Source organism: Pimephales promelas, chromosome 7, assembly GCF_988280905.1.
Source record: "Pimephales promelas chromosome 7, fPimPro1.hap1.1, whole genome shotgun sequence".
Taxonomy (NCBI): domain Eukaryota; kingdom Metazoa; phylum Chordata; class Actinopteri; order Cypriniformes; family Leuciscidae; genus Pimephales; species Pimephales promelas.
The window spans coordinates 39,748,853-39,764,172 of record NC_142775.1 but is presented as its reverse complement, the minus strand read 5'-3'; the positions used below and the strand labels follow the sequence as shown (position 1 = coordinate 39,764,172).

General features: G+C 33.2%; 1 protein-coding gene across 2 annotated transcripts in view; it reads left to right on the top strand.

Annotated features, from left to right (window-relative positions):
• The first annotated feature begins 155 nt into the window (after nucleotides 1-155).
• The window catches only part of rab3gap1 (RAB3 GTPase activating protein subunit 1), a 53,924-nt gene continuing 38,759 nt past the window's right edge, over nucleotides 156-15,320 (top strand). For both annotated transcript variants that reach the window (XM_039683289.2, XM_039683288.2), the window contains exons 1-8: nucleotides 156-253; nucleotides 392-447; nucleotides 1,189-1,264; nucleotides 1,343-1,475; nucleotides 1,552-1,630; nucleotides 3,011-3,130; nucleotides 6,505-6,670; nucleotides 8,355-8,454. In XM_039683289.2, coding sequence (XP_039539223.2) covers nucleotides 236-253; nucleotides 392-447; nucleotides 1,189-1,264; nucleotides 1,343-1,475; nucleotides 1,552-1,630; nucleotides 3,011-3,130; nucleotides 6,505-6,670; nucleotides 8,355-8,454 — 748 coding nt within the window. In that variant the 5' untranslated portion in view covers nucleotides 156-235. The remainder of the gene's footprint in view (nucleotides 254-391; nucleotides 448-1,188; nucleotides 1,265-1,342; nucleotides 1,476-1,551; nucleotides 1,631-3,010; nucleotides 3,131-6,504; nucleotides 6,671-8,354; nucleotides 8,455-15,320) is intronic.

Sequence of the window (15,320 nt, the reverse complement as noted above, 5' to 3'; positions counted from 1 at the left end):
AATTTGAAAAAGGAAAGAGTAAGGTTTGATTTAGTAGAAATGTTTAGGAAAAAATCTATGGAAAAGTGTTATGGAATTGTTTTACATTATTTTAGAATGATTAATATAAGTGAGAGGATTTATTTTTAGTAATCCACACTCCATACCAGTTGGTAGCAGTAGTGCACCATTTTATTGTGTGCCAACCGCCAAAAAACACGTGACGGTGGGACGTCATTCTAAACAGAGAGCCAAGATGGCGGCTGACAGTGATGTGAGTTTGTTTATGCCTGAATACGCATCATTTTGATCTGCATCATGTCAATGTCATATGTCTCATATAAATGCACGCAGTTTTTTGGAAATATGCTTGCTTATTCGGTTCTTTAACTGTCACGGGTTTCTGTTTCAGCCCGAGTCTGAAGTGTTTGAAATCACTGATTTTACCACCGCATCGGAGTGGGAGAGGTAAGTTACAGAAAAAAAGCACATTTCCTCAGTAATCACACATTTCTGTAGCTTTTTATGATTAAAGTGCACTAAAATCATCTTGTGTTTGTGTTGTCAAGTCCTTACGAAAACCCATTCTTGCCACGTAAGAATAAAACATCATTTGACTTGGTAAAACATAATTATGATAATGATCATGTCGAAATTATGAAAGAGTAAACCATAATTATGAGATGAAAAGTCAAAATTATGAAATACTAAGTAGTTACATACTCGTTATGAGGTAAAAAAAAAAAGAGTCAACATAATGAGGTAAATAGTTATTGACTTAAAAGATCATTCAAATTTTTGATGATGATAGTATGTCATAATTTAGACATTTCATCTTATGAATATTGCTCACTATGTCATCATTTCAACTTGTCAAGTCATAAATATGACTCAGAATGTTATAATTTGTGCGTTTAATCGTTTCATCTTATAAACGACTTAAAAATAGTATTAGCCTTTTTTCTAAAGCATTTATGAATTACAATCATTTAAGCTCAGAATAAATGGTGCATTTTCACCTATATGGTCAAAAAGGTTTCTTTGTGTGATATTGGTTCATTTATGGTCACTGTCACTATATCATTGATTGGTATTTATATGACGGCACAGTAACTATTATGCATGAACTATTCATGCTATTATCCATTCTATATAAATGTTAATTTTCTCCATTTTACATTGAGGTTTTGTACTTGTGTGTCTTTGTAGATTCATATCCAGGGTTGAGGAGGTGCTCAATGACTGGAAGCTGATTGGTTGTCGTGTTGGGAAACCACCGGAGAAGGTCATTACCCATGATTACAGTTACACAAATGATTTCTGAAATGATGTACGCAGAAGTTAACAGTGTTGGTGTTGACAGGGCGAATACACTAGCGGCAGCTGGGAAGAGACGTCTCTAGAGATTAACTTTGCTGATTTCAAGTTCTCCATTACACATCACTATCTGAAACAGGAGTCGGCAGACAGTGAAGGCATAGATGAACCAGAGGAAGGTACGTTTGGCCTTTGACCTCATCGGCTGACCTTTGACCTCTTCTGCGTGTGTTGAACGGTGTCTTCTGCTTTCAGATGCGTATCCGCTGGCCATGCAGGACCTGCTCTGCATGAACAATGACTTTCCTCCTCGAGCGCACTGTCTGGTCAGATGGTAAGAAGCTCTGTCAGATTTTACAAAGGACTTCATATTCAAATAGTGATTGAGAATCTAAAATATGATGCAGTGCAACGTTAGTATTTAGTTTATAACACAGTTTATAGATCATATCACTGTACCTGTGTGACTCGTCATAGACGTACACAGAGAGAAGTAGTTCCAGCTACAATGTTCTTCCGAAAGACGCATTATTCTGTTAAATGCAAGTTTATAATCGCTCACTATAGCGTCAAAAGCGTAAAAAATAAAAATATTGAGGCCCCAGACAGCAGTCATATAGTAATAGTCTATATTCTTTCTTTACTTACACACCAGTGTGAATATTTCTGTTTTTGCATTTCAAATAGGGGAAATATATAGGCTTCTCCTAGGCTTATGTTTTTAAATTTCAAAGGGCTACTGCTGTTTTTGTTTTGTATTTTCAATATTATATGCTAATATTTGTGCATAAACATATCTGGTTATAGTAAGCATACCGATTGTTTGAAAACAACATATATGCGTAGTATTGAAGGAAAATGAAAATTGACTCCCAAAATGGAGTAGGATTTACTTGAAAAAGGCTAGGCAACTTTTTTCACTCTGAAAATCCTAGTAAATTTACAAAGATTTGCCAAGTAAAAACCTAAACAGTAGCTTTAATTAGAAATATTTAAGTTAAATTTACCTGGAATATGGAATTAAGTAAACTTTACAGAAAATAAGTAATTTTAACTTGGCTAGTAAAAGGTTGATTAATATCGATTTAGTTGAAATTTCCTTTGCCTTTCCATTACATTTCACTAAAACAATAATATTGAGTTTTATTAGTCATTTATAGTAAATAATTTATATTACATCGTGTCAGATGTTAAGCATCATGTGAACGCAAAGACCTCAATACTTGGGCAGACAATACACACTGGGTCGTTTTTGTGTTTGAATGTGTCATTTTGAGCAAAAAATGTACTCGAAATGTCACAAAATAACAACTGACAACAAAAATCAGTGACAGTGTAAATACAGCTGGAAACCAGTAAAAATGAACCTCATTAATTATTCAAGGTCCAGTGCATGATGGGAACCCCAGTATCAGACAAGTTGAGTAACTTTTACTTAATTTTATTGAGTTGATATTTACACTTTCATTTCTACTAGCTTGAGTACTGATATGGAATTTACGTAGGTTTTTTTTTTATTATTGCCTGAACTAACTTTTTCATGTAAATTACGTTGTTTTTTCAGTAGTATTTACTTCACCAAAAAATCATTTTCAAGGCGAGGCTGGTGAAAAACAGCATAGACTAGTCATTGAGTTTCCACAAAGAGGAGTTGCCTGTATATGAACATGCATGTGTGTGTGAAGTCCTGACGCTCGCCTCTGTTGTGCTGTAGGTTTGGCATGCGTGAGTTTGTGGTGATTTCTCCTGGAGCGAACTGTGAAGCCATCGTCAGCGAGTCCAAGTGTAACCTGCTCCTGAGCTCCGTGTCCATCGCTCTGGCAAACACAGGCTGGTGAGTCCCAGCATGCTCCTGGATCTCTGATGAACATGTGTTTCCGTCCACACCTGTGATCCTCACGTCGTTTCTATCGTTGCTCCATTCGCCTGTAAAATCTCCTGCATTGTTTTTTATTTTGACGGTGAAAGAACATTTTAGTCATTTTCAAACGATTCTCTGGTTCAGATTGAAAGTGTCTGGTTTTACATTACCCATAATCCTAATTGTAATTATTAATTATAATCCTAATTATTTGTAATTATTATTACAAATAATAATTTATTGTTATGATTTATTATTGTTATCATCAATATAATTTCAAGATCAGGGGGGTCAATTAGAAAGAGTGGAAAAAGGTGTCACACTCGTACTGTGTGTGAAGAAAAAGTCTCTTGTGTTGAATTTAGGACTGTCGGATTTAACGCAACAATAACACACAGTTAAAAAAGATTCACCCATCAAGTCTGCGTTTTTTTCCCTACATTAAACATTATTTGTAGCACCTCCATTCCAATAATCGCAAATAGCTTGTGTTTTGTTACATCTGATAATAAATAAAGTCTCAGCTTTCAAATTCTGTCAATTTTATTATAAATTTCTAGGGCTGGACCCGAATATTATTCGTTCGGTGGGTTGAAAATGTGACATTTGAATATTCGTTTTTGTTGTTGTTGTTTTTTATTTAAATTTCGTTTTTCTATATTTAAGTTATTCGTTTTTTTTTATTATCGTTTTATTTATTTATTTATTTTTTATTTACTTAAATTTCGTTTTTATTTAAATTTCATTTTTATGTTTTATTTATTTAAATTTACTTTTTAATTTAAATTTCCTTTTTGTTTTATTTATTTAAATTTACTTTTTATTTATTTAAATTTAGTTTTTATTTAAATTTCCTTTTTCTGTTTTATTTATTTAAATTTCGTTTTTATTTATTTACATTTCGTTTTTATTTAAATTTCCTTTTTATGTTTTAATTTATTTAAATTTCGTTTTTATTTATTTAAAATTCGTTTTTATTTAAATTTTGTTTTTATGTTTTATTTTTATTTTATTTCGTTTTTATGTTTTATTTATTTAAATTTAGTTTTCATTTATTTAAACCTTCTCTACTTTGTTGCCATGGTTTACTGGGGCATTGTGGGATAGATAGTGTTTTTAGTAATCTCTTATCGCCTCTTTTTAAATGCTTTATGTGGATGTTCTGCATATTGCGTCGTGTGATGGGTTTTGTTATTACTGTACTGTGTAATATATTCTCTGTAATTGTTCATGCAATGATATGAATTATGGGTTTTGAGAGATGCTTTGGGTCTGTTTGATTAATTGAAAACAAAAATGTTGTTTAACTTTATAAATGCAATTACATCTGACATATTGCTGCAGGACACTTAGAGCAGCAGTGCTACTGTTTTGACATCAGGTGGCGCTATTGAGCTGTGTTAGCGTGTGTGTGTGTGTTCATCTGCTACTTACACCAGAGCACAGGAACTTCATGTGTTAAAGTTCTCATGCATTTAATAATTCTAGCCTTAAAATAGCTTGAATGTACACTCTAAAAAATGCTGGGTTGTTTTAACCCAACTTTGGGTCAAATATGGACTAACCCAGCCGTTGGGTTAAATTTTTACATTACATTTTTAACCCAGCATTTTGGGTTTGTCCATATATGACCCAAAATTGGGTTAAAACAACCCAGCATTTTTTAGAGTGTAACCCGACACCCTTGCTTAATTTAGAATACATGGCTCATGAATATGCAAATTAATCTCCACCTCCATTCAATCACAGTGGCTCGGATTACCTGATCCACTCGGTGGACCGTAGGAAACTACACAATATGGCAGGTGGAAATGTTGGTCTAAGTACGTTTGAAGCGGAAACTGATTCAGAAGAAGTGGAAGAGTGAATTATACAGGCTCGTCTACAAGTCGATGTATCAGAAAGATAATTCGTTTTATGCATTAACATCAGACACATGACCATAATTGATATGATTAGTCTTTCGCTTGACGACGTTATCAAACAGCTAATAATGTGTTGCTAATGTTGCTAAAACAAACACAAAGCATGTTCCCGTTCACCATCTCAGAGTCAGACATCTGCCTTCTGAAAATCAGCATCCTTACAAACACTTTGACATATGCTAACGCTTAATAATATGTTTGATTAGTTAATATACAGGTGAAACTCAAAAATAAGAATATCGTGCAAAAGTTTGTTTATTTCAGTAATTGGACTTAAAAGGTGAAACTAATATATTATATAGAGTATAGACTCATTACATGTAAAGTGAGATATTTCAAGCCTTTATTTAGTCATAATTATTTGAGTGTGATTATTATTTAGTAATAATAATAGTTAGTTTTTAACAGTTTTACATTATTATTATTATTATAAGTACCACTTTTACAATCAATATTGTTATATAATAATTGTTATGGACTTTATTATTATTATGCCCTATTATAAACCTCTAAACTCCTAAAAAAGCTGTATTTTGTACCAAATTCATTCTTAATTATGAAGTCTGTATTGATGCACATCATTTTGGAAAACATCTGTCTCTTTATGTCAATGTAAAATATGTTAATAATATGTTTGTTTAGTTAATATCCAGGTGAAACTGGAAAAATAAGAATATGGTGCAAAAGTTAATTTATTTCAGTAATTGGACTTAAAAGGTGAAACTAATATATTATATAGACTCATTACATGCAAAGTGAGATATTTCAAGACTTTATTTAGTCATAATTATTTGAGTGTGATAGTCATAATTTTGATGATTATGGATTATGAAAACCCCAAAGTCAAAATTAGAATATTGTGAAAAGGTTTTCATAAGCTGTTCGCCATAATCATCAATATTATGACTTGAAATATCTCACTTTGCATGTAATCAGTCTATATAATATATTAGTTTCACCTTTTAGGTTGAATTACTGAAATAAATGAACTTTTGCACCATATTCTAATTTTTCAATTAGTTAACTAACAAACTAACAATGAGTAATACATTTCTTACTGTATTAGTTCATCTTTGTTATCGTTAGTTAATAAAAATACAGCTGTTCATTGTTAGTTTACAGAGCATTAACAAATAAAACTTTTGATTTAAAAAATGTATTAGTAAATGTTAAAATTAATATAACTAAGATTAATGAATGCTGTTCATAGTTAGTTTAAACTTTATATTAACCAAGGTAGTTAACTAATGTTACTAATAAACCTTATTGTTAATCATAACAGCCTAATATACATATTAATACACAAATTCTTAATTCTATATTGCCAAATGAACCAGATTTTTCCTGTCCCTTCTGTGTTGATAGGAGTGATAGGAAAAGCCTGTTATATTATCCACACACCTGCTGTTCTTCTGTTTTCAGCCACGTGCCGCTGTTTGTCCAGATCCAGCAGAAGTGGAGGAGGATGTTTGCGGGCGAGTGTCAGGGACCCGGCGTTCGCTCGGACTTCGAGATCGTGCATCTGCGTAAAGTGCCCAGCCAGTACAACCACCTGTCCGGCCTGCTCGACATCTTCAAGAACAAGATTGTGAGTTCACAAAGATAGACTTTGACTGTGGCTTAGATGTAGTAGATAGTCAGATTGGCGAGCGTTCATCGGAGAGCAAATCGGACTTAAAATTATGTAGTGTGAACTAGGCTTAAAGGAGTAGTTCACTTTAAAAAAAACAAACTTTTGCTGATGATTTACTCACCCCCATGTCACCCAAGATGTCCATGTCTTTCTTTCTTCAGTTGAAAAGAAATTAAGGTTTTTGATGAAAACATTCCAGGATTTTCTCCATATAATGGACTTCAATGGGGTCCAAACAGTTCAAGGTCCAAATGACAGTTTTAGCAAACTGTTCAAAGCTTTAAACAATTCCAGACGATGAATAAGGGTCTTATCAAGCGAAACGATCACTCATTTAAAAAAAAAAAAGTTTAAAGGAGAACTCTGGCGCAAAATGAACCTTTGGTCTAATTACACATTGTTACCTAGTCAACCGTTACCTGAGATTTGTTTTCATGATTGCCGAATGTAAATAGTTTTATCTCTAAAAACAGTTTAGCCTATAACGCTAGTATAACGCTAGTATATGGGGCATAGAGTAATGACAATTAAAAATCGCTTGTTATTACCACTAACAAGGCTGAAAATAGCCCCACACTAACACAACAGCATAATAAGGGTCCCTACATTCAAACCGAAGCATTGAGAACTTTGTCAGTGTCCAAACAGTTTAATAAGAAGATATTTTATACACACAGTCAACTTCGCGAATACAGGAAGAAGCCATCTTTGAAAAATAGTCTCTACCAATCGATCTACGAACGCCGATCCAAGTGTGCTGGTGAGATGTGAATAAGGTGAGCGTGAACAGTAGGCTACGTGTACATATTGAAGAGAAGAAAACGGTTCGTGTTTGTGTTTCATCCGAAAACAACGGACCATATGAGATTCTGCACAGTTCAGCGCACTTGGATCGGCGTTCGTAGATCGACTGGTAGAGACTATATTTCAAAGATGGCTTCTTCCTGTATTCGCGAAGTGTGTATAAAATATCTTCTCATTAAACTGTTTGGACACTGACAAAGTTCTCAATGCTTCGGTTTGAATGTAGGGACCCTTATTATGCTGTCGTGTTAGTGTGGGGCTATTTTGAGCCTTGTTAGTGGTAATAACAAGCGATTTTTATTTGTCATTACTCTATGCCCTATATACTAGCGTTATACTAGCGTTATAGGCTAAACTGTTTTTAGAGATAAAACTATTTACATTCGGCAATCATGAAAACAAATCTCAGATAACGGTTGACTAGGTAACAATGTGTAATTAGACTAAAGGTTCAGTTTTATATAAGCTCAAATTGTCGTCTTGCTCTGTTCTGTGGCGCACGTTCGTGACTCTCCTGTTCGAACTCGTTCATCAAAATGAACGAATCTTTTTCCGTGTCATTTCATTCGTTGAATGAGCTAAATGACAAATGACTTTACCAGGACTACTAGTAAGTGGCTTTACTAGATTCATTTATTCATTCATCACTTTTCTAATCAAAACTCAAAAGCATTTCTTTGATATTGATTACCTGCATTTACTTGTCATAAAAAAGGTGCATTATTAGGGATGCATTTTTCAGTTGAAATGTGATAATTGCACAATTGATTGTTTTCTTTCTTTTGTCATTTTTGCCATCCGTCTCCTTCAGTCTCTTGATGTTTTGTGTCCACAGGGCTGCCCACTGATGCCGCTGCCACCCATCAACATCGCCATTCGCTTCACGTACATCCTTCAGGACTGGCAGCAGTGCTCGTGGCCTCAGCAGCCGCCAGGTGTGTGTCTGATCTGAGATCAGTCTGTAGCGTTTCAGCATGTTGTACTCACTAGAAGCCTTGTGAGGAGGGTTTAATGACTTCACGGACGTACCGGCTGCACTGAGCACTTCGGTTTTCTGTGCTGGAACTCTTAAAGTCCCCCGTCAGTCATTTTATCGCTTAAATGTCTTCTTTGATCACCAAAATGACATTTTTAAATGTGTTTTTATTGAAAAAAAAATTCTTCATGCCTTAAAATATCTTGAATGCAATTCGACACCCTTCCCTCATTTAGTATACACGGATCTATGAATATGCAAATGAGCCCCACCTCCACTCACTCACTCAGAGATCCACTGGTTGACGATCACAAGGTCGTTTGTGACGTCAGAAACACCAAAGCGTGTTTTTGAGACTGTCTTTGGTTCACTGCAGTTTAAGGAGGAAATACTCAGCAATGCTGTCCACTTATCAACGCACACACGGTGTGTGTTAAAGCGGATTAAAAACACCACATATTAACAACATTACATGCTGGATTTTCAACACAGGACTTTCTGAACTTTAACTAAAAAGGCTTTCAGAGCAGCTGAGAGGTCATTGAGGCGGCAGTGAGAAATCATGTTAGCTGTAGTCAGAACAACTGAGTCAACTCAGGTCAAATATGAGATTATTATTGACGTTCTGCTACACTGCAAAAAAAGTTATTCCTCTGTATTTTAGTCCTGTTTTCCAGGACAAATATCTAAACATTCTTAAATGAAGATACATTTACTGGAGAAGCAACATGACCAGGGCCTGAAATTAACTTTTTCGGCCACCGGCCACTGTGGCAGGTGGATTTAAAAATTCACCTGCCACAGAGACTTTTTACCAGCCACTTTTTTTTTTTGCCTCATATTTTGCCTCAGCCAAAAAATGGTAAAAAAGAACAATATTGTGAAATTCCTGTTTTTTTTTGTTTTTGTTTTTTTTTCACGTTTATATAAAGGTGAAAAAAAAAAACGGGAATTTCACAACATTGTTCTTTCACTTGTAAGAATACACATTTAAGTGCTGTCAAGTAATAATAATATCTCTAAGAACATACATTTTTTAAAAATCTTTTTATTCATTGATTTTGTCACTCACACAACATATACAGTATATAGTATACTCAACAGATAGACCTACCGCAGCTCGTATGTAAACAAATCACACGCGGCTGGGTTGATGGCTGATTTAGTCACGTAGACAGATCCTGACAGCTTTTAGTTACAGCGTTCAGGAACCGTTAACTATGCACTAAATTAATACTGTTATTACTGGTAAAGGTACCGGACATTTTCTCACTAGTTCCCAACTCCCAACATGCACAGTTGCACATGCACACACATCTGTGCAACTGTCATTGTACGTAGGCTACGTCAGCGTTACATTATCTCATCCCATCTCACCAACAGTTTAATACTCGCACATCCAAACGTAGTCGGAAAAGGGCCTCGATCGTCTTCTTCTGATCGCATGAACGTTCCGAAACAACAGTCGCGGTCATAAATCAGCCGCTCACGAACCTTGCCATTGCCGCCAATTGTCCACTTTGTATTGAAATGTCTTCTTTTACTTTTCTTTTTCTCATCCTCATCTTTTTGTTGGTTGTTTGTTTCAGCTGGCCTCTTTACCCCAGTAATGTGCCGCCACATTTTATCTAAAGTCAAACGCAATGGCGGACTTAGTTGAAATGTAAAAATCCTAATGAATCACTCAATTCTCATTGGCTACCTGCCAATGTGGCAGGTAGATTGACAGTGTTACCCGCCAATAGGAAAATTCACCCGCATTTGGCAGGTGGTCGGGTGTTAATTTCAGGCCCTGAACATGACAATAAAGTCACAATTGCATGTTATAAAGTCAGAATTGCAGAATTGCGAGATATAAATTCAGAATTGCAGAATTGCAAGATATAAAGTCAGAATTGATTGATATAAAGTCGCAATTGCATGTTATAAAGTCAGAATTGTGAGATATAAAGTCAGAATTGATGATATAAAGTCGCAATTGCATGTTATAACGTCAGAATTGTGAGATATAAAGTCAGAGTTGATTGATATAAAGTCGCAATTGCATGTTATAAAGTCAGAATTGCAGAATTGCGAGATATAAAGTCAGAATTGATTGATATAAAGTCGCAATTGCATGTTATAAAGTCAGAATTGTGAGATATAAAGTCAGAATTGATTGATATAAAGTCAGAATTACGAGATATAAAGTCAGAATTGATTGATATAAAGTCGCAATTGCATGTTATAAAGTCAGAATTGTGAGATATAAAGTCAGAATTGCGAGATATAAAGTCAGAATTGATTGATATAAAGTCAGAATTGCGAGATATAAAGTCAGAATTGATTGATATAAAGTCGCAATTGCATGTTATAAAGTCAGAATTGTGAGATATAAAGTCAGAATTGATGATATAAAGTCGCAATTGCATGTTATAAAGTCAGAATTGCAGAATTGCGAGATATAAAGTCAGAATTGATTGATATAAAGTCGCAATTGCATGTTATAAAGTCAGAATTGCGAGATATAAAGTCAGAATTGATTGATATAAAGTCGCAATTGCATGTTATAAAGTCAGAATTGTGAGATATAAAGTCAGAATTGATTGATATAAAGTCGCAATTGCATGTTATAAAGTCAGAATTGTGAGATATAAAGTCAGAATTGATTGATATAAAGTCGCAATTGCATGTTATAAAGTCAGAATTGTGAGATATAAAGTCAGAATTGATTGATATAAAGTCGCAATTGCATGTTATAAAGTCAGAATTGTGTGATATAAAGTCAGAGTTGATTGATATAAAGTCGCAATTGCATGTTATAAAGTCAGAATTGTGAGATATAAAGTCAGAGTTGATTGATATAAAGTCGCAATTGCATGTTATAAAGTCAGAATTGCAGAATTGCGAGATATAAAGTCAGAATTGATGATATAAAGTCGCAATTGCATGTTATAAAGTCAGAATTGTGAGATATAAAGTCAGAGTTGATTGATATAAAGTCGCAATTGCATGTTATAAAGTCAGAATTGCAGAATTGCGAGATATAAAGTCAGAATTGATTGATATAAAGTCGCAATTGCATGTTATAAAGTCAGAATTGCGAGATATAAAGTCAGAATTGATTGATATAAAGTCGCAATTGCATGTTATAAAGTCAGAATTGTGAGATATAAAGTCAGAATTGATTGATATAAAGTCGCAATTGCATGTTATAAAGTCAGAATTGTGAGATATAAAGTCAGAATTGATTGATATAAAGTTGCAATTGCATGTTATAAAGTCAGAATTGCGAGATATAAAGTCAGAATTGATTGATATAAAGTCGCAATTGCATGTTATAAAGTCAGAATTGCGAGATATAAAGTCAGAATTGATTGATATAAAGTCGCAATTGCATGTTATAAAGTCAGAATTGTGAGATATAAAGTCAGAATTGATGATATAAAGTCGCAATTGCATGTTATAAAGTCAGAATTGTGAGATATAAAGTCAGAGTTGATTGATATAAAGTCGCAATTGCATGTTATAAAGTCAGAATTGCAGAATTGCGAGATATAAAGTCAGAATTGATTGATATAAAGTCGCAATTGCATGTTATAAAGTCAGAATTGTGAGATATAAAGTCAGAATTGATTGATATAAAGTCGCAATTGCATGTTATAAAGTCAGAATTGTGTGATATAAAGTCAGAGTTGATTGATATAAAGTCGCAATTGCATGTTATAAAGTCAGAATTGTGAGATATAAAGTCAGAGTTGATTGATATAAAGTCGCAATTGCATGTTATAAAGTCAGAATTGTGAGATATAAAGTCAGAGTTGATTGATATAAAGTCGCAATTGCATGTTATAAAGTCAGAATTGCAGAATTGCGAGATATAAAGTCAGAATTGATTGATATAAAGTCGCAATTGCATGTTATAAAGTCAGAATTGCGAGATATAAAGTCAGAATTGATTGATATAAAGTCGCAATTGCATGTTATAAAGTCAGAATTGTGAGATATAAAGTCAGAATTGATTGATATAAAGTCGCAATTGCATGTTATAAAGTCAGAATTGTGAGATATAAAGTCAGAATTGATTGATATAAAGTCGCAATTGCATGTTATAAAGTCAGAATTGTGAGATATAAAGTCAGAATTGATTGATATAAAGTCGCAATTGCATGTTATAAAGTCAGAATTGTGTGATATAAAGTCAGAGTTGATTGATATAAAGTCGCAATTGCATGTTATAAAGTCAGAATTGTGAGATATAAAGTCAGAGTTGATTGGTATAAAGTCGCAATTGCATGTTATAAAGTCAGAATTGCAGAATTGCGAGATATAAAGTCAGAATTGATGATATAAAGTCGCAATTGCATGTTATAAAGTCAGAATTGTGAGATATAAAGTCAGAGTTGATTGATATAAAGTCGCAATTGCATGTTATAAAGTCAGAATTGCAGAATTGCGAGATATAAAGTCAGAATTGATTGATATAAAGTCGCAATTGCATGTTATAAAGTCAGAATTGCGAGATATAAAGTCAGAATTGATTGATATAAAGTCGCAATTGCATGTTATAAAGTCAGAATTGTGAGATATAAAGTCAGAATTGATTGATATAAAGTCGCAATTGCATGTTATAAAGTCAGAATTGTGAGATATAAAGTCAGAATTGATTGATATAAAGTTGCAATTGCATGTTATAAAGTCAGAATTGCGAGATATAAAGTCAGAATTGATTGATATAAAGTCGCAATTGCATGTTATAAAGTCAGAATTGCGAGATATAAAGTCAGAATTGATTGATATAAAGTCGCAATTGCATGTTATAAAGTCAGAATTGTGAGATATAAAGTCAGAATTGATGATATAAAGTCGCAATTGCATGTTATAAAGTCAGAATTGTGAGATATAAAGTCAGAGTTGATTGATATAAAGTCGCAATTGCATGTTATAAAGTCAGAATTGCAGAATTGCGAGATATAAAGTCAGAATTGATTGATATAAAGTCGCAATTGCATGTTATAAAGTCAGAATTGTGAGATATAAAGTCAGAATTGATTGATATAAAGTCGCAATTGCATGTTATAAAGTCAGAATTGTGTGATATAAAGTCAGAGTTGATTGATATAAAGTCGCAATTGCATGTTATAAAGTCAGAATTGTGAGATATAAAGTCAGAGTTGATTGATATAAAGTCGCAATTGCATGTTATAAAGTCAGAATTGCAGAATTGCGAGATATAAAGTCAGAATTGATTGATATAAAGTCGCAATTGCATGTTATAAAGTCAGAATTGTGAGATATAAAGTCAGAATTGATGATATAAAGTCGCAATTGCATGTTATAAAGTCAGAATTGTGAGATATAAAGTCAGAGTTGATTGATATAAAGTCGCAATTGCATGTTATAAAGTCAGAATTGCAGAATTGCGAGATATAAAGTCAGAATTGATTGATATAAAGTCGCAATTGCATGTTATAAAGTCAGAATTGCGAGATATAAAGTCAGAATTGATTGATATAAAGTCGCAATTGCATGTTATAAAGTCAGAATTGCGAGATATAAAGTCAGAATTGATTGATATAAAGTCGCAATTGCATGTTATAAAGTCAGAATTGCGAGATATAAAGTCAGAATTGATTGATATAAAGTCGCAATTGCATGTTATAAAGTCAGAATTGTGAGATATAAAGTCAGAATTGATGATATAAAGTCGCAATTGCATGTTATAAAGTCAGAATTGTGAGATATAAAGTCAGAGTTGATTGATATAAAGTCGCAATTGCATGTTATAAAGTCAGAATTGCAGAATTGCGAGATATAAAGTCAGAATTGATTGATATAAAGTCGCAATTGCATGTTATAAAGTCAGAATTGCGAGATATAAAGTCAGAATTGATTGATATAAAGTCGCAATTGCATGTTATAAAGTCAGAATTGTGAGATATAAAGTCAGAATTGATTGATATAAAGTCGCAATTGCATGTTATAAAGTCAGAATTGTGAGATATAAAGTCAGAATTGATTGATATAAAGTCGCAATTGCATGTTATAAAGTCAGAATTGTGAGATATAAAGTCAGAATTGATTGATATAAAGTCGCAATTGCATGTTATAAAGTCAGAATTGTGTGATATAAAGTCAGAGTTGATTGATATAAAGTCGCAATTGCATGTTATAAAGTCAGAATTGTGAGATATAAAGTCAGAGTTGATTGATATAAAGTCGCAATTGCATGTTATAAAGTCAGAATTGCAGAATTGCGAGATATAAAGTCAGAATTGATGATATAAAGTCGCAATTGCATGTTATAAAGTCAGAATTGTGAGATATAAAGTCAGAGTTGATTGATATAAAGTCGCAATTGCATGTTATAAAGTCAGAATTGCAGAATTGCGAGATATAAAGTCAGAATTGATTGATATAAAGTCGCAATTGCATGTTATAAAGTCAGAATTGCGAGATATAAAGTCAGAATTGATTGATATAAAGTCGCAATTGCATGTTATAAAGTCAGAATTGTGAGATATAAAGTCAGAATTGATTGATATAAAGTCGCAATTGCATGTTATAAAGTCAGAATTGTGAGATATAAAGTCAGAATTGATTGATATAAAGTTGCAATTGCATGTTATAAAGTCAGAATTGCGAGATATAAAGTCAGAATTGATTGATATAAAGTCGCAATTGCATGTTATAAAGTCAGAATTGCGAGATATAAAGTCAGAATTGATTGATATAAAGTCGCAATTGCATGTTATAAAGTCAGAATTGTGAGATATAAAGTCAGAATTGATGATATAAAGTCGCAATTGCATGTTATAAAGTCAGAATTGTGAGATATAAAGTCAG